This window comes from Apteryx rowi, unplaced genomic scaffold (assembly GCF_003343035.1).
Source record: "Apteryx rowi isolate R43461 unplaced genomic scaffold, aptRow1 scaffold_200, whole genome shotgun sequence".
Lineage (NCBI taxonomy): Eukaryota > Metazoa > Chordata > Aves > Apterygiformes > Apterygidae > Apteryx > Apteryx rowi.
The window spans coordinates 493,276-519,447 of NW_020448309.1; the positions used below are offsets into that span (position 1 = coordinate 493,276).

Below are 26,172 nucleotides of genomic sequence, written 5' to 3' on the forward strand. Positions count from 1 at the left end.
GCAGCAGAGATACAGTCAGGGGCCAAAGGAGCTGAAATCTGAGGTAGGTCAGCAAGTTACCCCTAACAAAGTCAGCATCTCTCTATTTACTTCGGAGGAAACCTAGGTGACTGCCTGAGTTGCAGACATTACTGTCAGGTCAGGCCAATCTCACCCTTTGTGAAGGATTCAGAGTATTCTCATTTGTAAAGGCAAAGAGGTGAGTTGGGGAGTCTGCAGACATTCTCCAACTTAAGGGTTGCTGATATTGATCAGGAGCCATTAATGGACATCTACAATATGCACTGTCTTCCATAATACCACATGCACCTATGGCCTCGTTTTTAGGTATTGTTGATGCATTTCATTCTGGCATTCTCTGTGGATGGGAGAAAGAAGCTAAAATGCTGCTTCAGAGTTCACATGAAAGTGAGTGACCCTCAAGAGACCTGGGGCAACACTTTGGATTTTTTATATAGCAAAAGCATGGTTCAAATATGTCATATCTGCCTATGGCAACACTGGCTACCCCAAGACAGGCTACAGCAGTCTCTGTGAGCTGTAGCTAAAGTTCAGGGACAGTAATTGTGTGTTCTGTAACCATTCATTCCTTGCAAGAAGCTCAGTCTCTCTGGATATACAATAAGTAGCAAACACAGAATAGTTATTGTAAGAGTCAAAAAAGGGAACCTAGTTTGTTTTCTGGTAGATATCCTCTCTTTCAGGATAGGAGATCAGGACCAAAGGAGATCAGTATCGAAACATAGGCTCTCTTAGGCTATGTCATACAGTGAAAGCAGAACCAAGTACAAAGATAGGCATCTTCATTTTGTTTTGTTCTTTTTTGAGATAAGCTGCTTCTGAAAATGACTGTTTTACAGTATTGGCTCAGTGTGATGTGGACTTGTTTGCCCTGTGTGTTTACATCCAAAGGAATTGCAGAGGAGTTGTGCATGTTGCTGTCCTGACAGGGTTCATACAGCAGGATTGCACATGGTGAGGATCCCTTCCTCCTGGGCTCAATGCCAATCTATGCCCATCTCCCTGGTATTTATGCACTGAGCAAAGCCTGAGGGGAGTCTCCAGCTGAGCTCTCCACGGCACCGAGATCTTGGTGGAGAGTTCCAGTGACAGACGCGGCTGCTCGGCACGGAGCATGGCCGTCAGGTTTGATTTGGTGCAAGCTAGTTCTGGAAAGCTCAGATGCTCAAGAGAGATGCAGTCATAGGTTTGAGTGTCTTCACTCTCATTTTGTTAATGAACAATGGAATTTCTTAGAAATTTCTGTTTTCCTCCTCTCCTGGGAGTCATAGCCCTAATAACCCGGATGGAAACTTAGATCAGATTAGCACAAACCAACTTGCTAATATGAAGTGAACCAAAGGCATTAGTATCAAACAAGAGAATTTGCCTTTCTGTGATGCTGATCCTATTAAGTATTTGTTTCCCTTCCAGACCTGAATCTGATCATCTAATTTGTCTCTTGTTGAATCATTTCTAGTTGAGGTCTCCCCCTATTCTGATTGCTTCTTTATTGTGGAAGAAGAACAACCTCTGGAGTTCTTCCTACCAGACACATTGACCCGGGTTGGAGATGGCCACAGCCCAAGAATTTCTCTTGGAGCAGGTTGTTGTTCGCATAGTGTTGATCTGGTTAGGAATATTCCTGACTGGCTGATGAACAATCTCCCTGTTAGCACAGGCCTGGCCAGGGTGATTATATCCTTGACTGGGAGAAATCACTGCTTCTGACTTCTCAGGTGGTATGACTGAACCTAGCTGCTCATCCTCTGTGAACTTCTCCTGTCGGTGATCCAGCAGAGGAAATGGATTCTGCTTGGCCATCTTTTCCCATGCAGAACTGGACCTGGCTGCTGAGTTTTTCACTGCTGAAGGAGGGTTTGCCCCTCTTGTGGAATGGATGCGTAGAAAATCACCATCTTTGAGTAGCTGGACTAGATGGACATCTTTCTCATAAAACATGCTCTTGGGTTGAGGTTTTTCTTGACTTGGGCAATATACCAAAAAAAAAAAAAGTATTACCATGATTAGATATGCTCCTTACCTCCCTCTCTACCCTGCCAGACCATGTCCATATTCTCAAAAGAGAAAGCTCTCTGATGTCACTCATGCTGGACCTGTTGGTGTCTCAGCTCTATTGTGTGTCTCAGAGAGCACAAAAAGACTAAGAGAAAATCAGAGCACCCTGAATCTTACAATGACTAAATCCAACCCAAAGCTTTTTGAGGTTCCAGTCTCCAGTTTAAACTTTTTCTTTCCAATTCATTTCAAGCTTAATGCAAGTTTCTTGGAGCCAAGTTTTGATAAAGGTTCAAATGACGAAGAACTGTATGATGAAATGATGTGATTTTATTCTTACAGTAGAAATGGAAGTGGAATGATGTTCATCTAACCTTAGTCATTGAAAGCTTAATGTCCCCTCCAAGATTACCGTCTCAGATTTCTGTATATCAACAGATGCACAGGTATCTCCAGAGGGCAGGTCCTCTTGTCTTAAGATAAATGTCTAAGACACATAGGCAAATTATTCTTTGGAAGCACCTATTTCTCTTCTTTCACTACACAGGTGCTTAGATGAGTAAGTTAAACTGGATGCAACTTTACTAGTAAGAGTAGGGAAGGTGAATCCCGCCTGACAACGGTCTCTGCTGCTGTCTTCCAGTGTCACACCATAATTGTTGACTTTTGATATTTGGTATGACATTTGTTATAGAATGGTGGGGATTATTCATTGGCCTGTGCTGTGTGGAGGTGAGAGTCTTTGGATACTTAAAGACAAAATATTTATCTTATAGTAAGCTGCTGGTCCTTTCTAGACCTTTATTTTTACAGTTCTTTGGCACAATCAAAATGAGTCTGCATATCTTGTGCATGATAAGATAGTCAGTCCCTCCTAGTAATATTTAATACTTCAAATGTAATAGGTTCATTTAAAGATATTATTTAAAAGATTCTATTTTGTTAGAGTCTATTGGATTGTCTCATGACGATCAACCCCTCTACATAGTCACTAACTAGGCTGACACGAAGCAAGAGCTAGTATACGAATTGATATGGCTCAAACAGGAACCGATCACCCCGATCTCCAGGTAAAACTCCCCATCAGTCTCAGCTGAAACCTGAACGAGGAATGATATCAGTCAGGCAGCAGAACTATTAAGTAATTGCCCTAGCAAGTCTCCCACACTTTTTGATTTCATCTACTGTTAACAAAGTGTTTCCCATTTGTTTTCCATCACTGCTTAAATAGTAATAATCATATGGGATGTTGGTTTTTGAGTCTTCTCAGTCCTGAACTTTGTGATGTCATTTACTTCATGTGAATTAATGCAGGCTCTGCTGCCATGAGCTGAGACCTGTGTAAAGCCAGCTGCAGGCCTAAGAGGCAAGGATGCTAAGAAATAATAGCTTTTTCTAGACTAACTGATATAATTGGAAAAAGAGACAAGCTTTGTGGTTCAGAGCCCTTTCATCAGTCTGCAAGTTTGTACCTTTTTCTAATTTTATGTAGCTTAATATCAGTACTGCTAAAGACAGCTGGAGCTTGGTCTTTTTAAACAAGGGGACAAATCTTTAAATGTCTGTATTTTTCCCAAGCCTTTCATTCCTGCTCCAAGCCAGAGCTATTCATAACCTTCCTCTGGATTCTTTTATCATCTCCTTTTTGAGACAGAGAAGGGCACTAGGGGTGCACCATATGATTTGTATGGTGATGTGATCATGTTTTGTGTTCTGTGTTTGATTCCTTCCTACTAATTCCTAGTACTGAAGTAGCCCTTTTGCCTGTGAGTGAGCACCAAATCAATGCTGTATTTCTCTTTAACGTAGAATATGTGGTGATGAAATAGACGGCGGTGCAATGACCATCCAGAAAGCCATACAACTTCTGTGCTCCTCCGATGACAAATACCAAGCTATGGGTGCTTACTACCTCCAGCACACCTGCTTCCAGGATGAGTCTGCCAAGCAAGAGGTGAGCTAACTTCTTCACAGCTCTGCAGTCACATTGGGTGTCAGGGCACACTAGTTGGATGAAACTGGTTTTCATCAGTGCCTAGCATCCATAGCTCCTCTTGATTTTGATTATGGACTCTCAAACTTCGTTAGTCCCACATGGGAATTAATTAAGTGGATTTTTCAACTACTAGTGGCCACTTTCTCTTAATAGCAATGGAGTCAGGATTTTAACACAGGGGAATAGTTACCAGGCAGCAAAGGAGACTGTGGCCACATTATCACCATAACCTTCTGTGACACAGATGGATGGGTTCTGGTGACAGGAGAAGCCACCCAAATGCAGTCTCCTCTCCTGCATGCAAATGCACCTAGTTCCACATGAATCTCCTGGTATCTGAGAGCTGCAGTGTCCGAGTCATACAAAATTGCCCTAAATCCTGCTGCAATCTTTTCATTGCGCGTTGCTCAATGACATTTCAGCCATTCACCTAATCCAATGGATTAGTCAGTGATCAGGTATAAAGATATTTAATCAAACAGAGCTGCTCCTCATAGCACAGCTTATTTTTCTTATGTTCTTATTCTCTAATTACTATTTTTATGGCAACACACAGCAAAGGAGGCCACTTAAAGGATGGATCTGCTATAGCAACACTTTCACAAAAGTTTATCCCCATCCTGCCTTATTTGCAGTCATGAAAATGTGAGTTTCTCAAGATGGCATCTGTATAAAGGTGGCCTTCTATTTTCTGGCACAGTGTGTGAACATACCTTTGTCCTTGGTGCAGCTGAACTGAGTGCAGGGACCCCTGCCCATGTTATAGTCACTAACTGTGGTGTGACCACTCCCTTTGTTACTGTTGAGAATGCACCGGCCTGGCCTGTCCCATCACTTCCCAGAAGGATGTGTTAGAGCAAGTATACAATGAGTCATCTGAACGCATGCTTGTTTTCTTTCCTTTTTAAAAGGCACTCATTCATTTTCTATTGTCAGCAAATCTTCAGCCAATAGGTTTGTTTGTGTTAGTAGGGGCTCCACTGGGACTTATGTCTCCAGTAGACCTGGCACAGTAGGGAATCCTATGGCAGGAGACTTCATTATTTCAGAACACCTCAGCTGGTGGAATTCACATGGCTTTCAAACCCTCCTCAGCTTGTGTTATGTCCTTTAGGTCTGGATTCACATCTCTTTCCAATGTGGCCTGATGTACCCTCCCCTTTTCAGTACTACAATATGGCCCATTACTTCTAGTTAACCTCGAGGGCATTTACACTGTACCACTACCATTCCTCTAGTTCAGCCTGTGATTTCAGGATGCAAATAAATTACCATGTTGTATTATTATATTGCTATAGATGTCTTTTGCATATTTACAGGGCCTCATTTTCACCTGACATAAACTGATGGAGGTAAGTGAGAGTTTGTGGAAGCAAGCAGTTTTCTATCAGTGAAGGATTTGGCCCATGGCTCATATGCATCCATTATTAAAAGTTGAGCTTTAATCACAAGGGCAGCACCAGGGTGCCCACCACCTATGACCTGAACAGATATATAGTTTGCAGGCTCTAGCCATTCTTTACTGCCAGGTCTATTTTTCAAATTCCTGTGAGTATGTGCCATGTTGACTCCTTGCAGTTCTGTGACTGTTACAGTTATCCCTCTCTGAGTGATGCTTTGCACACCACATTGATGGTGGCATGTTTTTCATGGCACAGGTCTATCGGCTGGGGGGAATTGCCAAGCTCGTCGAACTGCTCCGCAGTGCAAACCAGAACGTTCAGCGAGCAGCAGCTGGAGCCCTCCGAAATTTGGTCTTCAGGAATCCAACCAACAAGATAGAAACCCGACGGCAGAATGGGATAAGGGAGTGTGTGAGCCTTCTACGGAGAACGGGGAACACGGAAATTCAGAAACAACTGACAGGTGCACAGCAGATTGCCAAGAGACCCTCGGCTGGTGTCAGCCCAGATACTGACTACACCAGCCTTGAGTTTCCAAGGGGCTCACCTATCAACAATGACCATGATCCTCCCTGTCTGTGGTCTGTGTTGCTCAGCACTTAGAGGCCCAATAACCACGGTGCTGCCATATCACAAAGAGGAAGTTTTATGCTCCTGTTGCATGAAATGGCAACTCAAAGCACAAGGCAGAGGAGGTCCTGGCCTGTTGATATCCTGCAGGGACTCCCCATGCCACAAGTGCCCATTGGGGCTGCATCTGCCCCAGGTTTCCCTCCACAACTGTGGTCGCCCAGACATTCTCATGCCTTCCTGCACCCTTGGCGCCCATGCAGTTCCCAGGGAAGGCCCAAGGCACTGGCAGCCCACAGAAGGTTGGGCAGGCTGTCTGGTTGGTGTCACAGCTTTTCTTGAAGGATTGACACAGATTTGTTGGCACAGGTCACCCTCAGCTGTGCTTGAGATCGTGTGTTCAAACCTTCCCAAGATCTCTGGAGAGATGCCTTCCCCTTGCTAAATGAATGGCAATAAATGCCAATTTGGGGAGGCAGGAGGGTGCTCAGATGCCCACCTGCACATGATAAAAGGCTCAATTGCCCATTCAGCCTTTCTCCTATTGGGATGGACAGAGACTAGGGTATAGGGCAGCCTCTGCCCCTCGTCAGTTCAAAGAGGGATGGAGTGAACAAGGATTTTGTTGCTGGAATTCACTCTGGTCTAAAGAAAGTTTCTACTGCATTGTGACCTTCTGCTAGAGCTTGTCTCCTATTTCCTTTCTAGGACTGCTCTGGAACCTCTCTTCCACCGATGAATTAAAAGAAGAGTTGATACAGGAGGCCCTCCCTGTCTTGACAGACTGTGTTATCATCCCTTTCTCTGGCTGGTCTGATGGCAGCTGCAATAGGACAAGAGAAATTATTGACCCAGAAGTATTCTTCAATGCTACAGGGTGTTTGAGGTGAGTCATCAAGCAGGGACTTACTGTAGTTTGCCTGTCTGTTGACATAAGCTGAAGATGTCTAAATCCCCTAACAATAGTTTCATAGTTTCATTAATACCTTTACAGTGAGCATGTTTTTACATATTCTTCTTGAGAAAGTTTTCCTGACTAGAGGGAGTAGAAAAACTTCCATGTAAAATATTTTTAGCATGACAGTATCTTCTTTTTTCTTCCAAATAAGTTTGTCCTTGCAAATTCTCTCCTCAAAAAATACAAGTTGCTCTGTCGTTGGAGAGCTGCAATACTGAAACCTGACAGTATTCTACTTATATCAGGAAACCTGGCACTTTTTGCCCTTAGAATCTGAGGTTTCAAAAGACAATTTTGGTTGCTAGAAAAAAACTGGTCTGGGTTTTAGGTGATAAAAGAAAGAATTCTCTATGTGGGGAAAACAAGCGTTTTCCCACTGATTTTAATAACTGTTTAGCTACAGAATATTCTCATTGCCCTGGACCCTTGCTGGCACTCCGTGACATACGCAATTTACTGTCTATCAGCTCGTTTCAACAGATGGGTCAGCTACAAAATGGGAGGTGCAGATCAAGCCCAGAGTAGGTTATCTTTTCACAGAAAAGCCAGAGTTCTTTTGTAGGGGATCTTCGTCCTGACTTGCTATTTCTCCTACCACCCTCCTCCAGTTGGATGCAAGCTTCTTGTCTCACTGGGAACAAGTGGGGAAAAAAAAAACAGTATAATTAGGTACTTTCATCAACTGAAGCTCTCCCTGAGGGAGTGCAGAGCCGACCGCACCCTTACCAGACATGCAGCTAGTAGGAGCTGTATCTGCTTATGAAACAAAATGGGTGAATATGGTAGGGGCCTTTTGAGAGTTGATACTATCATCTTCTGAGGCTGGGAAACATCTGAAAGTTAGTGAATGCAGCTCCTTTCTCTGTCCTGGAAGGCAACCTTCCTCATGCAATTGCGTGTCAGGGTGAGTGGTATATGTAGCGTATGAGTTGCTCCACTTACAAGACCATCTAAACTCACCACTGCCATAGGATAGTCCGTTAAAATAAGGAAAGGAGTATGATGTTAGAGTCTGTAAAAAGGGCTTTCCAGGGAGTTTAACTCAAGGTAGGCTCTGTCTCCTGAGACTTGTTTATCACAATCTGTGACAGTAATATATGACACCACCACTAACCACTATCAGACTACAGGTCAGTGAGGGAGCTCCAAAGGCTCAGAGAACAAGACTCAGGAGCACCCAGAGGAAGGAAAGCAGGGCAGTTGGGTCCAGAGCCCCTTCTCCCAGGGATGAGCCGGGAGAGCTATGACTCATTGCACTGCAACACCATAACGCAGAGATGAGAACAGCCTTGGGTTTGCCCTGAGGTCAAGCCATTGCTGCTCAAGCATTTCTGGATTGCAGATGAATTCATGTTAATGAGGAGGCTGCAAATCACAGTGAACATCAAATCCAGTTCTGGGATGCCTGGAGTGACTATCTCACAACAATTGCCAACCTCTCTTTGTTTTTCATTTGCAAGCTACAAGGCATTAAAATAGGAAAGAAAAAAAAAAAAAAAACATTTCCCTGTTACTGGAAAAACTCCCCTGCTCTGGCAGCAGCCTGCTGGAGTGCTCAGGAATACAGTACACCCGGGTCAGTCCCTCTGGTCAGAGCTATTGCTGCAGTTCATCATGCCTGCCCATGTTTCCCATGCAAATTGCTGTCGACTCTGTGTAGCTCCATGGTCACAAACATTTACACATTCCTGATTTTCACAATAATTACGGGTGGTCTTTATTCAGCCTTCTCTTTGGAAACACCTCCAAAGAGGCAATCAGTCTATGCAACATCCCATGCATAGCCTCTAAGGCAAAATACTGCTGTTAGTTATTCTTGATAGGAGGATATCTTCTGTATAGAGTTCTTTAAGAGGACATTTTCCCAGATGAAATCCATATAAAAGAGCAACATGAGAGCTATGCAGCCTCACAGAAGGCCTGCAAAATGAAAGCAATACACCACCTTACTGAATCCTCAAAAAAGAACCCTTAAGTTCAACCAGAGGCACTGACAGAATGGGGCTGATAAAGACTTATGAGTGAACTCAACTAATCCTCTCTCCTCCTTCTCTCCTGACATGCTCTGCAATGTCTTTCTTCAGAAACTTGAGTTCTGCAGACATGGGGCGCCAGACCATGAGGAATTACCCTGGCCTGATTGATTCAGTCATGACTTACGCCCAGAACTGTGTGGCTTCTAACCGACCCGACGATAAGGTACCAGATGCTCCTCCCAGGTTGTCTGCTAGAGTTCAGTCCTAGCAGACCCACAGTTAATAATAATTACAACCTTGAGAATATCTCAAAATCCCTTTCAGATTCAAATACAAGAGGCAACGGGGCTCTGTGACTCCTCTTGTCCTACCAAATGCCATTGTGATCTATTGTAGGATTGCAAAACCTCCGTGCTGTTGGCCTGAAGTAGATGTGGGTTTTACAACTTCCCTTTACCAAACACAGAGCCACAGAAAAGTATTTTGGCTCCTGTGCCCCCAGTATGCTTCCCTACCTTGCCCTCCCACCCCAGGATCCTTCTGGCATCTTGACCTACCATCTCTTGGTTGCCCTATCACACATGCATTCTTCCAGCAGGGCTTAAGTTTATAAACCCCAAATTGGCATCAAACTCAGTAAGAAGCTAGGAGCTGTCATCATTCTGCCACTCTCCAAACTGTGACTCTGGTCACTGTTTGTAAATGGCACTTATCTCAAGCAAAATAGTGTTTATGGCCACACTTTCAGGAGTTCAACACCTGCAATACTAGCCAACATCCTCTTTCTCTTCTTCTTCATCAATTCAGCAGTGACAGTGGGACCTAATAAGGCCCATTCAGTCAGTCAGTTCATTGAGATACACAATATCACACTTGCTAATTGTTCAGCCACAAGGCTCTGTGGCCTTAGTTCATGACTACTCTACCTCCTTTTTCCTGTTTATCTCCCATCCATTGCTCCATTAAGCAGGGTCAAGACCTTATACAGTAGAATGCCAAAAAAAGATAACTATTTCATAGTCTATATCCTCTCTATAGCTATAGCAGGTGCTATTCCATCTTTCTGCCTAATGTAATGTTTGCATCTTTCTTCCGGGGGTGATTTCAGTCTGTGGAGAATTGCATCTGCATCCTGCACAATCTCTCCTACCGCCTGGATGCTGAAGTTCCCAACAAATACACCCAGCTCAACCACATGGCCCGGAGTGTTTATATGGACAAAACTCTCACAGGCTGCTTCAACAGCAGGAGTGGCAAAATGGAGGTAAGATATGCCACAGAGGGCTTGGAAATGTAATATTCAGCCCTAGGCATGGGCTGCGAATGAGTAGCAGGATCTGAACTTGCAGTCTCTCATCTCTTCATAGAATGATGAGTATGGTATCCCTCTTCCTGAGGAGGATTATAAACCTAAAGGACCCAGCTGGCTCTACCACTCAGATGCCATCCGCACCTATCTGTCCCTGATGGAGCACAGCAAGAAGGATGCCACTTTGGAAGCTTGTGCTGGGGCCCTGCAGAACCTCACTGCAAGCCGAGGGCTGGTAAGCTCTCCTTTTCTCTCCTCCGTCACATGTGGCCAAACACGTCAGCGCCTTACGGTAGTCAGAAAGGAAAATGCTCTTTTTAAACCTCAGGGCACTATCACAATTCTTTCCACATCAGGTGCTCCAGCTTAGGTATTTATAAACTCCAAAGATAGCATCTCATGGGGAGCTAGAATCAGTGACCCAAGGGATTTGCCCCAGATCTATATACCTTTCCAGGGGAACCTCCAGATTTCCTGGTCTGCCGGTCACAACACTAGCATCTGCTGGTATTGGCCCCCTCGCCCCAGGACACCAGTGTGGGTGTGCACAGAAGTGCACATGTGGACAGTTGTCATTAAATTGTCCATGAGAGAGAAAGGACATATGTGTGCAGCTGCCTGTGCATATTTTTATAGTGGGAGGTGGCTCTAATAACAGGGTGGGTTGTACAGTGGATTGTAGATCATGCTTACATCGGAGCTACTTATAAAATAAGCATCACAGGTGCTCCTAGTCCTCTGGGTATGGCAGCATGGAGGTGACGTGGACTGTATAACACCATGGGTATTGCAGGGGCTAGTGCATGGCAAGTGCCACGTCGCAACAGCATCTCTGTTCGCAGTGCCCAATATCGCTATGGCATGTCCTCACAAGCTGTGTTCATGTGGGCAAACCTCAACTTGTCTGTTTGTGTCGAACTTCATCAATTCTAATTTAAATAAGATGGCAAGGTAGATAAACAGATAATTATTTCGTATATAGCAGAGGTGTGTCACGTGTGCAAAGTGTTCCACCCAGAAACACAGAGTGACTCACTGAAGGAGCCTTTGCTGCTAGGATAGCATTAACCTGCCAGTGCCAATCGCCTCCTGGGAGCTTTTATTACAAGTCTTTCAATGTGAAAATACTTTGGGATTTTCTTTTCAACTTAAGTAAATGGTGCCACTAACAACAGGAGGTAGGGAGCCCTTCACCGTGTGGGACAGAGGTGATTGGAGAAATGGGGCTGGAGCTATGCACTACATAGAAATGAAAAAGCTTTCAGCAATCATTACACAAAAATGTCTTTTTAGAGGGGGAAGAAAGCAAGCAAACAAAAAAAGCTTTGACTGAGTTAAAACAACTAATTTTAACCTTCTGGAAGGGAATAGTTGGAATTTACCAGAATGTGCAGAAATAGCTTTTTCTTTCAAAGGTCTTATTTCAGCTCAGATCTGGAGTTGGAATGGGTTGCTAGGTTTTATTATCACTTAAGGAAAGGGAGACTGGTGAGAAGCTTGCAAAGTGATGCCATTAACCCTGTAGCTTATAGAGGAGGAGTCTGAATCTCTTCTCAGTCTCAGCTTCACACATCTCAATCTGCTGGTGTGAATCCGTAACACAGCACATGTGACTCTTGGAGCGTGGGAGGGAAACTGGATCTCAGCCCAGTGGAAGGGGGTTGCCTCCCAGCTCATTCCCTCCGTCCTCTTGTTGCTGTTGGTGGATGTGTGTCACTCTCTGGTGGTGTGATTATCTCCAGCAGCCTGTCTGGTGGTGCAGTAGCTGAGAAGTTCAGTTTAAACTCTACCTATAAGTGTGCAACTTAATGTTCTATGCTTCAAAATTCATGAGCACTTGGCTGCATCGGCTCAGCCCAAAGATCCTCTAGAATTACATGAGCAAACATGAAATTGTGATCCAAGACATGCATTGTTGGCCTTGAGCTTGTTTCTTAAATGTATCATTAGCTGTTCCTGCTCTGAAGCAGCCTATTGCTTATGGCATGGCAGGGAGCTAAGCAAGGGCAATGTAGACATGAAGGTGAAAATTCTCCAACTAATGGGAATATAAGTTGGGTGAGCAACTGTCCCCCCTTCAGGCCTCCAGGAAGAGGACAGAAGTCCCAGTCATATCACAGAGGATGAGAATGACTTTGCAAAGTGCTTTTGGAGAAAAGGGGTAAATGACAAAGTAGATAGGATTATGATAGCAGAAGAAGGTATTATATGGATGCTTATTTTATAGTGTAGCCATGTTTGGCTCTGTACATTGTTCCAGTTGTGTTCTTCCAGTATTAGAAGTCATCAGACATCTCTGTTCTGTCTCCTAGATGTCCAGTGCCATGAGCCAATTGATCGGTTTGAAAGAAAAAGGTTTGCCTCGCATAGCACGGCTCCTTCAGTCCAACAGCTCTGAAGTTGTCCGGTCTGGGGCTTCTTTGCTGAGCAACATGTCCCGACATCCTATTCTCCACAAAACCATGGGTAAGTAATTTTCACCACAGAGTATTCCAAAACAATGTCTAGCTTCTACCCTTCTAATATCTGCCCACCTCATTTTGTAAACCCCCAAGACAGGATTCAGCCAGGCACCCAAATGGGACAAAGGAATGTTATTTGTTCTGGCCAAATGGACCATTACAGATGATATCTGCTTTCTTAACAAAATACATGCTATTGCAAAGTCCACATAAGCATGTGGTATGCTTATGTGCTTATGTGTAGATAATGACAAATCTGCGGAGTCACTGAGCTGCTGCCTGGATGAGTATTCTGGAGACTGAGTTGGACTTGACTACCCCTGATCCATACCATTGCCTTTCCAGAGGCTTACAGAACTAATCTTAGCTGCGAAAATCAATAATGGCCACTGTGCTATTACTGTCCAACATTATTAGTGTCTCCTTCAGGGGATAATACTGCATTCTTGTATTGAATTGTGCTTACTCAAGTAGTATCATTCACTTTTGTTAGGTTTTATTTAAATGTTGATTGGAACATTTCACCTCTTTAGCTCACCAGGTGCTTCCAGATGTATCACGTCTCCTATCATTCCAGTCTGGAAATACCAACAGCTTTGGAGAGATCATGACATCAGCCTGTTACACTCTGAGGAACCTCATCATGTCCAACCCACACCTGGGAAAGTCTTACTTGACAAGCAACATGCTAAATAATGTAGTAAGCCTGTGCCGAAATGGGTGAGTTTGGAGCAGAAGGCATACAGAGCTTCATGTGCAGACATTTTTGAGCCTGTGCACTCTGTGCAAAACCAGATTAATTACAGAGCCTCCAGAGCACCAATTCAGAGCTGTAGGGACTGAGTAAAGCATTCTTCTTTCCCTGTCCTTGCARCTGAGAGTGCTGAAAAATTTCCAGTCTGTTAGAAATCCTCAGCACTGATTCCTTGGTAACAGACATAAGCCATCCAGGGTGGGATTTGTAAAGGAGCCTCAGGAAATTTGCTGATTGAATTTAAAGAAATTCTAAAAGGAGCTGGGGGACCAACATCTTAAACTCTGTCAAAAATGCCAGCTGTCAGTACAGGGGATGTCAAGTATGCAACCTGATGCTGTAGCACCTCGGTTTCTGATCCATAGCTTTCTACAGTCCTTATCATGAAGGTCAGGTGTGAGATTCAAGCACAGTTGATATACTCCCGTCACGAGAACCTAATGCATCACAAGTAATTGGGATTATGCTTACAGTTTTAATGTTCAGATTTGTTCATCTTTCCATTGGAGCATGGTAAAGACATGGCAAAGACAGAGCTGTGATGAAGCATATATATATATATTTATAAATACTTCCTTTGGTCTACTCCCATATACTCCATGAAGAGCAACAACTGAGCAGTCCCAAAATGTTTTACACCCTATTTCTCTTTGACTTGGTTTGATTTTTGGTGGTAATAATTCTGTCCTGCTAATTGTCCACACTCCTTACATCTCAATGCAAAAGACTGTCAACTCTTGCCATATGATATGCTCATTTCTGGCCAAATTAGTATTTAATTTATAATGGAACTTATAGTCTTTGACCATGTGTTCCCTTTCCTTGTCTTTCATCTCTCCTACCGTCTGTCTTTGCTTTAAAATATCTTGTGCAAATAATAGACATATTAATAATAATAGAATAGGCATTCACATCTCCTCTCTATCATCCTTTGATAAACCACTTACAACTTGCCACTTGTTTCATGATGGCACAGAGAGATGCTCAGTCATTAGAAGTGGTCTCTTTCCTTAGTTTGGACCTCAGCCAACAACTGTTGGTCAGTTTGCTACTTTTATAGACTTCCACTCTGCTACAAGCCCAATTAACATCAAGCCCTACCCTCTTCTATGTTCATTGTTTTGAATGATATTACCTTCTGCTTAAAGTCCTGTTTCAGTTCCCTCAGACCAATCGTCAGCTAATTTACTACTTCAGCAAAGTATTGCACAACTTGGATTGTACACACTTTGTCTTGACTGTTTTGTGTCATGAGCTTTGTTTTCAATGACTCACTAGACTGTGAGGAGTTGCTAAATTCCTAAGATGTCTTCAGTGTGTTCCTCCTATCTTTGTCAAAATTCTTTTTGAGAAACTCCCCAATTCTTATTACGTCAAAAACTTGAGTTGCTCCTATTACTCCATTATCCATTTCTGTCCCCTAGCACTTTTATCCTGCTCCATTCTGATGAAAAAAATGCCAGCAATTTACACCCAAAATTAATCTTTACTTATTCCAATCATCATTTCAGACTATTCCCATAGAGCAAATGTGAAGGAGGTCTCTCCTCTAGCAGCTTGGATCTGCTATCAGCTAACTTTGCCGACTTCACTGTATAGTCTATGAAGAGAAACAGGACATTTTGGGGTTGGATTTGTCCAGTCCTTCTACTTCAGAAGGAGCTGAGCCTCACTGACTCCCTGACAATGATGACTAAATCCAACATCTCTGCCAGCGGCTGTTGCCTAGGCTAGCTTATTGTCTATACTGACATTTAGTGTGATGAATCCCATGCTATGAACCTCCTCCTTCCCAGTATGACAGCCTGCAGAAACAGAGAACAGAGGAGGAATCAATGGTGACCAAATCACCATGGAGAATACCATGCCATATTTTACCTTGTTAGTGTATTGCAGACTTTTCCCCGTTAATTTGCCTCAGTTCCACTGTGGACACACTTCCCTCGCCTCAAGCATTGTCTTATGGTTGGTTGACGTGTCTGCGTAACACCTCCCCAGTACATGCTGCTTCTGCATTTTTATGCCATCCACCAAACTGTTCTTTGCCTATAATTTTACCTGGTCTCTCTTTGCATTTGAATTTATAGATCATTAGTTTGATTACATCCCAACACTTGACTAAGAACTTCCTTACTTTAGTAAGAACTTCCAGGTTACAGACAAGTAGATTATGAATCTTTTCACAGAATCACAGAATGATTGAGGTTGGAAGGGACCTCTGGAGATCATCTAGTCCAACCCCCCTGCTCAAGCAGGGTCACCTAGAGCACGTTGCACAGGATCGCATCCAGGCGTGTTTTGAATATCTCCAGAGAAGGAGACTCCACAACCTCTCTGGGCAACCTGTTCCAGTGCTCTGGAACAGAGCACAGATTTCCTTTTCCATAGGCTTTTCAAAAGGCATTCCTTCATGCATTTCTCATACTTGGGGTTATCTTTTTTCTTGATGCTTCCTGTGGCTATATTCTGAGTTAAAGGCATAAACTGTTGAGCAGTTTTTCTGACAGCTGTGATTTCTTCTCCTTCCTGGAGCATCCCAATTAGATAATTGTCTCAGTCTCCTGCCTATATCCTCATCCATGACATGCTCTCCATAGTGATGCTGTTGCTTGTTCACTCTTTATTATTTTTTTAATCCAAGTTGCCAAAATATTGATTACCTTCCTTTTAATTGGGGTTTCTGAAAAGCAAGCTAATATTACTGATTTATTGTGATGTCCTTTCATCTTTCTTCTCCAACTGTCTGAAAAATATTCCTCTGGTCATTTTCAAGCAACATTGTTTTACTGATAAATTTATCATTTTTCTCAATAATTTTCCTGGCTGCACTAAAAGCTTTTCTCCAAAGTCTCTCTTTATAATTTAGAATACTGGATTTGCAGCTCTTCTCACAATCCCATTGTCACTGATTTGTTTCAATTTCACTTTCTTTGTTCTTTAAGTTATCTCACCTTTTCTGTTACACAATTTAATTATGCAATTTAATTCTATTATAAAATTTAACCAAAATTAATCTTTGAAGAAAATCAAGTCTCCCATTGATTCTTTTCTGTAAAAGAAAGTTCTTCTCACCCATGAATTTCCAATTTTCCCATTGCTAACAAAGATTTCACTTTGATACCAAGCTTATAAATTTATGACATCCTTTAGGATTCTCTATTCAAGGCATTTTTTGGCATCTCCTGTGACATGCTTAATGTTCTTGATATTCTTGTGCTTTGAGGAAATAGATCATTTTCCCCCATTATTTGATATGGTTGTACAAAAACTTGTCTTTTGTGCTGCTGTCATACTTTCACTTCCTACCTCCTTCTAATTAGATACTTGTTTGTGTTTTGTGGAATCAATAGTTTCATGGATGACTGTTGACACTGCCACTAGTGGCATCAACTTTCTTTGATGTTCTTCTCCATGTTATACACTATTGTAGTTATACACTATTACCAGCATTTCCATTTAGGATATATTGCTTTGCATATTTAAGGTTGTCATCACAGTTCCATCAGTTCATCCTTAATCTGTTTATAACTAAATAGTAGCATTAGATGCTGTACAAACCAGAGCCAATATCAATCCTTCAAACTAAAAGTGGACAAATTCTTTTGACTGGGTTTGGAAACACCTCAAATATCAGGGGCTGGTTATTTTGGTTTGAAAAAAAATCTTTTGAGGTATGTTCAGAAGATACAGTGGTAAAAAGTGCATATTTTGGAAAAGTGCATAATGCATATTTGCATTAAAAGCAAATCTAGAAAAAAGGGAAAAAAGGAGAAAAGGATAGCTTAGAAAAAGAGAATGAAAACCTCCTTGGAAAAAAGTGTCCAGGACATTCACTGACCATCTAATCATAAACACAGGGAAAAGTTGCTTTCAGCCACAAACAATTTTTCAGCCACAAAACATCTTTTTAAACTCGATCATTCTAATAATAGGAAGTAGGATAGATATAACTGGAGAAGAGATTTTCCAACAAAACATAGTTCTCCTGACCCAAAACATTGCTCAAGAATTTCTGGTTATCTGTGGCTTCCCCCATCCTCCACACAGTGCCAGCATGTTCAGTCTTCATGTGTGATGGTTGGGTATGATCTGCAGAATCCCTTGGGTGATTATGACCAGGTTAAATTTGGTAATTCCTGTTAGGCCAGAAGGTCTTCTGTACCAAATGTTGCATATGGCAGAGAAATGCCCCCAAATTCACTGAATGGGGCTATGTGCTTGCCATTTTACACTCTGAGTTCAGAGTCTGCAAGTCCCAGGTTGTTCCTGGTGGCAACTTTTCATAGTGTGACATAGTATGCTGAGGACACAATGTTTTGTGAAGCTTTATCGTACTGGGAACCAGGGAGGGTCCTGAGATTGATCTTGTACTTCTTCATCACCTTGGTTGTGACAGACTGGGACTGTCACACCAAACCCTGAAGTCTCCCACAGCTAGGCCATGGTCCAGAAGATCAGGAGTAGTGATAAGAACTGGCAGTGAGTTTTATATCTAGGTGTATGAAATGTTCCAAAATTATAGAAGATACTGTATATGACTCATGGTTTCGGAGCTGTTACGTGAGCAAGTATCTATTAACTTGTGCTGAGTAAGGACTTCTGATTACTGTTGTTGTTATTACTAATGCTCACATCTCTTCCATCCTCACCAGACAACACAGAGCCCTTTCCTGTATTGCCCTTCTGAGCGATTCACCCACGCAGAGTCCGGAGAGGAGTTGGCCCCATTTCCCTTCTGTTTCACTGTTTCCCAAATTTCACGCTCCAGAAATGGCCCTTCAGCTCAGCTTAATCTCCTTATTCCATTCAAATCCTCCCCTCCTTTTTAATTAGCCCTGTTTTGGTCCCAGGGGTCATTGTCACATAACACTATTGGGAGAGCAATGAAGATTTTGTTGACAGACCTCCATCAAGACTAGCTAGCCCCTCAGCAAAAGACAGGCTCATTCAAAGGCCATTGATAMTGCATACTGATATCTGTGGGTTGCTGCTCTGTGGCCTGCCATAATTCACTGGGGTTACTCTCATCTTCCCAGCTCCTGTCCAAAAGCAGCCGAAGCTGCTCGCCTCCTCCTGACAGATCTTTGGTCAAACAGGGAGCTGCAGAGTGCGCTCAAGCAGGTAAGAAAAATACTTCTGCTTTTCAGCTGATGGAACAAACCTGATCTTTACTCACTCACTGAAGTTGGTGAGTTTGCAAAGATCATGTTTCAGCACTGAATATGGGCAGTGGCAGGGAGAAGCCCAGGGCGCTGGGATGCCCAGCATGCTATCAGCACAGGGGCAACTGAGCAAGATCCGAGTAAGAGAGACTGAGTCATGATAGCAGCTCCCCAGACTGTCTTTAGAGACTAAGCAAATGATGGTGTGTTTGTGTCTGGCAGTGCAATACAGAGGGGCAACCTGGAGCTAGTGCTAGGTCAGCTGGGCTCTGCTGTGATACAGTCACATTGCTCCAGGAATTGAAGCTGTCGTGTGTGAGGCGCAGCTCTGTGCCGGGAACAGACGAGGTTCCTTTGTGCTAGCTTGGGAGATCCCTGCATCGCAGTCCATCGCGTAGGATATGCATGTCCCAACAGATCTCTGGCAATGTTCCTCCTCTCTTTCCCCACTTCTTCTTCTGTATCCGTAACCATACTCTGTGGTCACATCATCCTTACAGTCAGGGTAAACTTTTAAACGAATAAGAGGAGTATTTAGGATTTGTTTTCCTCCCTGCAACAGAAACTCCAAAAGTGCGGAGCCAGATGGGGCACTGAGCCAGCCTTCCAGCTCTTAGTGGCTTTCTTTGAACAAGTTGGGTTTTTCCAACTCAACATCAACAGCACCTGCACAGAGTAAAGGGCCAAATTAAAGTGGAATAACATCCACAAAGGGAATACCCTGGGGGCGGGAAGGTAGAGAGTACCAAAATATTCTTATATTAACGGTTAGGGACTTTCTCCCTAGGAACTTGTGTAGCTTTGCGTCAAGCTCTGCTTAGGAGACCGTGCCAGCTCATTTTGATGTGACTGAGTCACTCCTGCATATTCCACAGATGTTCATTGCATAGGTATACATCAGAAAAAGAGGATGGAAGTCTGCAAGGGTATGTGCATCATGCATATATCTTTTGCCATTTTTCTGGTACAGGGAATAAGATTAAATAACATTCAGTAAAGGGTTGAGTAAAGGTTTTCTCCAGTAAAGCTAGAGAAGTCCAGCTCTTAGTGGGTGGAAAGTGATTCAAGGAAGATAAAGTCCATCAATAAGGGCGACTGTGCACGTGCCAAGGACACACAGAGGTAGGACAGAGCAGCCTGTTTGTACAGAGGATGAAGCACACTTTTTAAATGGAGGCCAGATTTTCATGTGGAACAGGAGGCTCTCCCTCATGACAATGGACTATGAGTTTTGAAACCACCATGCATTCACTGCACTTCATATGCATCTGCTTTTTCAGCAAGGATTTGATAAGAACATGATGGGATCTTTAGCTGGAACAACCTTCAGGACCCTCTCCTCCAGATTCTAGGAGCCTTTCCACRTGTGTTCCCGCTGCAGGTGAGAGTGGGGCCCTCATCGTCGCAGAAAGGGAGGTTCTCGGGGCAAAGGAATGGTGCATGAGCCACATGAGTCTTTTGCTCACAAACCCCCTAAAGTGAGTTTGTGACATTTTCATCAGAATTCTATCAGCCCAAACTGCAAAGCATCTTGTTTTTTGAAAAGTCAGAAGGCACACAGTTCTTGGTTTTAGTGCAGATGCTGCCCATAGTACGCAACCAGGTTAGAGAGCTCAAAAGAAGAATTGTCAAGGCATCACTATGACTTTTTATTCAGTGTGAGATGAGGCCTGAATCTGTAAGGTACTGGTGATTCATAATTCTCACTGAAGAGAAAAAGGTTTAAGTAGTTCTGCATTTCTCAAATATCAGGTGTCTCTATGGTGGGGACTGAGATCATACAAAATGAATTATTTGCTCCCTTCCTCAACATGCTCTTTGTGATCAAGCTAAACATATTCCTGATGTAAGAAAAGAAGGTGCAAAAGCCAATTTGTCTCCTCTGCCCAGGAAGGGATTTCACTTCTTGCTTTGCTGGGCTGTTTTCACTCAGAATCAGTCTGATCCTTGAGAGGAGTGTTAAAGTCTAGGGGAAAAAAAGCTCAGGGCAGCACAGAAATTGGGGATAGGCCAGGAAAAAGATTAAAAGTTGATTTTGAATGTAAAGAAAAGATTTCTTGAAGGCTTTCATTTTCTGGGTTTTTCTTTTTTCTTTGTTTTTCTCCATTCAGAATTTGGATTTGGTTCATCTCCAGGAAGACAACCCTTGCAGAATTACTTAGGATGTTAAAGATGTAGAGTGTTTCTGAATTAAACTCAACTGTAAAGCAACCTAAACATGCGGATTTCATCTGGATGATGCTGATATTTTTAATCATTTTCTTCTTTTTAGGGGGGAGAAGGGACTTTTATTGAGGTTATACTTTCTTGATGTCAATAATTATTTTTTTGCAAAAAGTGTGTCTGTGTAACTATGTATGTGTAGCTGTGTATGTGTGCATGCCCACAACATACATGTGCACACCTGATGAGTAGGATCTTCCTACAGGCATAGTCCCCTGTCTTCCACTGAAAGTCAGTGTGAGTTGTGCAATTAACCCCCTTGCAGAGTTTTGACAAATTCCACCCTATCTGTGCACCAAATACTGCCACACTAAATACTTGTCACAACCTAGTTTTACCCACGAGTATAAAATTACCAGTTATATGCTAAGTCTTTACCCCATTGCATATGGCTCTTATAAACAGATACACACCACAGTGCTCTTCTTTAAAAAAGCTTGTTATTCCTAACATTTATGAACATGGGCTTCTTTTCTGCTTTTGAATTGTTCTCAAATGAGCTCTTATAGTTATTAGTGTTTTCTTTCATGTCACATGAATTCTTTGTCTTAAGAAGCAAATTCATGTCTGCAAACTCTCTCCTGGGTCTCAGTAACCATTCTCTGAAGCTATATGCTAGGGGCAACTATAACACATCTGCAGATCATGAATATACTGGGGTCCCAGATCATTCTGAGCACCAGAACAATCATTCTGAACACTAGAACAACTCAGTCTTGTGAAATATGTCCAATTCTTTCCTTTATAACACTGTACCTAGACAAATGTGGCATTTGAGAAGCTGAGCTGGAGACATCAAATGCTATTTTCCCAGGATCATTGACTGCCACATAGGGCTTGAACATGAGGGATGTGGCGTTTTCATCACATTTTGTTTTCACTAATCAATGTAAAGAACTAGTATTAAAATGCAAAGGAATGTAAACAGTTGTGTGAAGTAAGATTTGGAAATATTTTTATTTCTCAGTATCTTTAATTACCTGAATCACTCTGTCTTGCTAAAGCTGTGATAGGGGACTGCTGAGCTCTTTTTAGGGCAACCCACCTTTTCCTGTGACACTAACCATGTCATGAAAGCCCTCTACCCGGGAGGGGATATAGCTCAGAGCCACAGGGACAGGATCAGCTACCTTTTCTGAACGCACTGGCTGGCTGTCCCCCACACAAGATTATTGCTTCTTTGAACAGTGCAGGGCCACAGGACACTGTTCTGCAAATTTCAAATATCCAGGAGGCGCTTGGGAAGGACAAATTACGGAACAGAGTCTGGATAGGGAAAAGTGTCTTGGTTTTTGTGTGTGGAGGGTAAAAGTTGGTGTCAGACTCCTGAGTTGCTGGAAATCAGCATAGCCCCATTCACTTCATCTAACTGCTGTGATTTGTGCCCACTAAGGATCTGTCCATAAAGTTCAGATTTGCTCTGTTATGGCTGTAGACGTAAGAAATGCAGTGGCATTCACCCCCTATTTAGACCAGGTGGAGCATGTGTCTGCAGAGAGGGTACCAGAAAGAAATGGTTTGCCAGCTGGTTTTTCTCTTGGACTACAAAGGGTGGCTTCATCTTGTGCACTTTAATGAGCAAAAACTATTTGCTTGCACTCACCCACATTCAGTCGAGAGCTTTCTGTGCAGAGCTCTCAGCCAAATGAAAGAGAAAAAAGCACCTTTGAAGTGGAGAGCTAGAACCAGATGAATCCGGTAGGACAGTTTCAGGAGCATTTAAGCAGCAGCAAAGGAGCCTGGGCCCATGGGCATGCCCTTGCCATACCTGTTAGTTGTTAAGTATTTGGATATATTTTCTCCGGTACGTAGTTCAAAATGTTTTCAGCAGGACCCAAGACTATGGATGTCCAAAATGGCTGAAATATCCACAGGCAAGATGTTACAGTTTTGGTGTAAAAGTGTGTTGTGTGCAATTTTGCATTCACATTTGTTCCTGTAATTACACATTTTCAGCAGAAGTCCTGGGAGCTAATGTTTTTTCTCTGTAAAATTAATTGGGAAAGCAATCCAAATTTGAACAAAATGTAATGATGGAATATTGAGGAAATTCATTCTAATTGGCTGTTATTTGACCTTTATTTTAAAACAATTCTGCTGTTGCTGGTAATTTAGTTTACTGTATCACTATATAAGGCACAAAGAGCTGTAGCTATATGATAATGATTTGGCAATTATATCTTTTACAAGCACTGGAGATTTCATTAGTAATTATTAAACGTGAAGAAACAGATACATCATTCACATAAATTCTATTAAGTTCAGCAAACTGCTTTTGCCAAAGCTAATAAAATAATAAAAATAAAATCTGTCTCCATCCTTGGAGATCTTCAGAACTAGACTAGACAAGGCCCTGAGCAACCTAATCTGGCTTTGAAGTTATCCTTGGTTGGAGCAGGAGGTCGAACCAGAGAGGTCCCTCCAACCTAAATTTTTTTGTGTTGCTGTATGGTACTGCTCTCATACCTCAAAATAAAGAGAGAGCAGTGTGCTGTGTAAATTGTAACCACTCAGTCATCCCAGCACTATTTTGCAGCTATTCTTTCCCCAGGAAATTCTCTGATACTTAACTCTCTTTTCCTCTCAGTCTCCCTTTTTAAAATCTAGACTACAGACTCTACCCAAGTCAGTGAAGTGACGCTGATGTCAAATTGTTAGAGAAAGGAAAATCAGACTTATGGAAGTAACTGATGTTGTTCATAAGCAGCAGTTTCAGGAACTTCTTTTCCAAACACACGCTTACCAGGGGCAGAGTTCAGCGAGGTACTCGCTGCAGTGAATGGATGCTATTCCCACCTCCATTATTCTTTCTAGGGAGACATTGTGTCTTAAAGGCATGTCTTTAACTGTGACATCCTCTTCGATGAGCTATTTTCCCCATTTTTGCTTGTTTGAGAGCCAAGGTAGGGCATATCCCCAATTTTACTGATGAGGGCAGACCTACAGTACATAGCACATGCTCTGAGTCATAGTGATGGAGAACTACTGAGGAGGGAAGGACCATAGCTAGCAGCACTGTTAGCTCTGCCAGCAGTGGAAGTAAGAGCAGTTAGGGCATAATTTGTGCACAGGACATGCATCATGTAAATAAATACCATACTTGTTTGTCCTGGGCATAGCAGAGTGTTTTGGTCTATTTTCTCATAAGTGCTTTGTTTGTTTTGTTTATGTAAAATCCAACCCACCCCAGCATTTCAGAAGCCTCATGGACGAGTAGAAGGCAGTAGGCAGTTTTATTCCTCTCTGACCACACACCAGTTTGAGATCAACTTTGCCTACCAGTCCATAGCTATACAGTGTATTCTGTAAGATATAGGTATGTGAGAATAATGTATCAGAGTTTTGTTTTGGCTGTACTGTATGTATTTGCTTCATTGGAAAAGCTGAAATCAATAAAAATTGCTGAAATTTCTTCAAGCTTCCCATTTGGTATGGTTTTATTTTGGTTGTCTTACCAGAAAGTTACATCTATTTGAAAGGTTTGTAAAAGCCTGTTACCCTGCAGCCGTGGGATCACTGACTCTCAGCCCCGGACTGCTCTGTCTTATGCCGGTTTGAGGAACAAAGCTGTAAATCTGTTTTCCTTCGCCATTGCACCTGAGGCAGTCCTCAGTGGGTTTCTGCCCCATGAACTTGTACAGTCACCCCGTGAACCTGTGAAATTTTTAAGTGTCAACAGCATCATTCGTTTCACTGCTCTAAGAATCTCCAGCTCATTGTGGGGAAAACCACCGCCTTATTTTTTTCTGAACCTGGCCCGTGTGAGTTGTGTTTGAAGCTCCCTAGATCTTATATTAAAAATGGGTTGGCTTTGGTCCAGGCTGAAAAATTCCAGCTTACAGACTGGTTCCTCAGTTAGAGCCATCAATTTGTAAGTGTGTTGACCTTCTCTGAACCGTTTCCAATTAAACTATTTCCTTTCTGGGACAAGGAGACCAAAACTGCATACAGCGTGCAAAGTGCAAGTCATGGGTTTATACAGAGATATAACAGTCGCTTTTATGTTCTCTTCTTCCCTAACAATTCCTAACTTCCATCTTTTGTTTTTCACTACTGCTGTGTATTGAGCTGTCATTGGTATTGGATCGTGTACCACAGATTTCCCTACAAGTGGTTGTGGTCATCTCTGAGCCCATCAGTTACATGTGAAGATAGGATTATTTTGCCCCATGTGTATCATTTAGCGTTTCTCTATGCTGATCTGCCATTTATCACCCATTTGTCTTCCCTTCCTGCTGCAATTCATTGCTTCGAGCCCTCAACCTCAGTAGAAACCCTGAATAAACTCTAGCTTTCCTTTGTGGACAGCTTTTTGGCGATCGGAGTAGACTTTATCAATCCTCAATGAGCCCAGCAATGAATCCCGATTCGCAGGGCAGGACTTCTCTTTGCAGAAGACATGTTGCTGCTTCCTGAGTAGATCATGTTCATCCAAACAGCTACTAGCAATATTCTTCATTATTGTTTATCATAGTTTCTATTAAGTTGCCCAGCATGGGTATCTTCCTTACTGGTCTGTAGTTCCCCAAACTTTTATATACAGACATAACCATCAGTCCTCAGGTGAGTGGTGTTGTGGGTTTCCCCATATCAGGTATGGAGTGGTGTAGGAATCTTTCTCATTTCTCCTAGGCATCACAAATCAAAACAAGCAAACACAAAAAAACCACACAAAAATCACCTCTTCTTCCACAGTCTTGTCCTTTCTGAGTGCTCTTTTCATCCCTGATACTTACTGGCCCTCCAGTCTCTGGCAGGCTCTGATATGTTTGAAGACACTTATTATTTATGGCTTATTCTTACAGCCTTTGCTGGTTGTTCCTTCAACTCCTTTTTGGTATATTTAGTATGGCTTATGTTTAACCTGGCAGAGTTTATGAAGTCTTTCCCATTTTTGTCTTCAGCTATTTGAAAGACGCCTTCTAATAACCTCCCTCTGCTGCTGTATAGCCAAGCCAGCTCCTTTCTGCCCTTCAGTCCTCAAGAATTTCTTAATTGATGGGGTGTACTGGGATTATGTTTGCAGTATGATGTTAAATACAGTCCACATTGCCTGTAAAGTTTAATTGTCCCTTTTCACTTCCCCACCTTAACAAACATTGTCCTTTAAGTCCCCCTTTCTGAAAGTCAGTACACAGTGGCAAATATTTAGGCTTTTGTTGATCCAGATGCTGATGGCAGCTCTACAAATGTAAGGTTTTGGGCACAGACCCTTCAGGACTAAATCTAGGGCATCATCTGCTCTGGTGACTTCCTAGGGTCCTCCAAGAAACTGCTGTTGACAGCATCTAAGAATTTAGTCTCTGCATCACACCCTGCAGTAAGTTTAACTCAGTGTAT

The 26,172-nt window shown here is 42.6% G+C and overlaps 1 protein-coding gene across 1 annotated transcript in view; it reads left to right on the plus strand.

The window, feature by feature from the left end:
- The window catches only part of PKP1 (plakophilin 1), a 42,303-nt gene extending 22,342 nt beyond the window's left edge, over window positions 1-19,961 (plus strand). The window contains exons 4-13 of the mRNA XM_026063797.1: window positions 3,829-3,973; window positions 5,674-5,881; window positions 6,697-6,874; window positions 9,031-9,145; window positions 10,031-10,186; window positions 10,290-10,466; window positions 12,544-12,697; window positions 13,227-13,413; window positions 18,484-18,568; window positions 19,890-19,961. Coding sequence (XP_025919582.1) covers window positions 3,829-3,973; window positions 5,674-5,881; window positions 6,697-6,874; window positions 9,031-9,145; window positions 10,031-10,186; window positions 10,290-10,466; window positions 12,544-12,697; window positions 13,227-13,413; window positions 18,484-18,568; window positions 19,890-19,961 — 1,477 coding nt within the window. The remainder of the gene's footprint in view (window positions 1-3,828; window positions 3,974-5,673; window positions 5,882-6,696; window positions 6,875-9,030; window positions 9,146-10,030; window positions 10,187-10,289; window positions 10,467-12,543; window positions 12,698-13,226; window positions 13,414-18,483; window positions 18,569-19,889) is intronic.
- The last annotated feature ends 6,211 nt before the right edge of the window (window positions 19,962-26,172 follow it).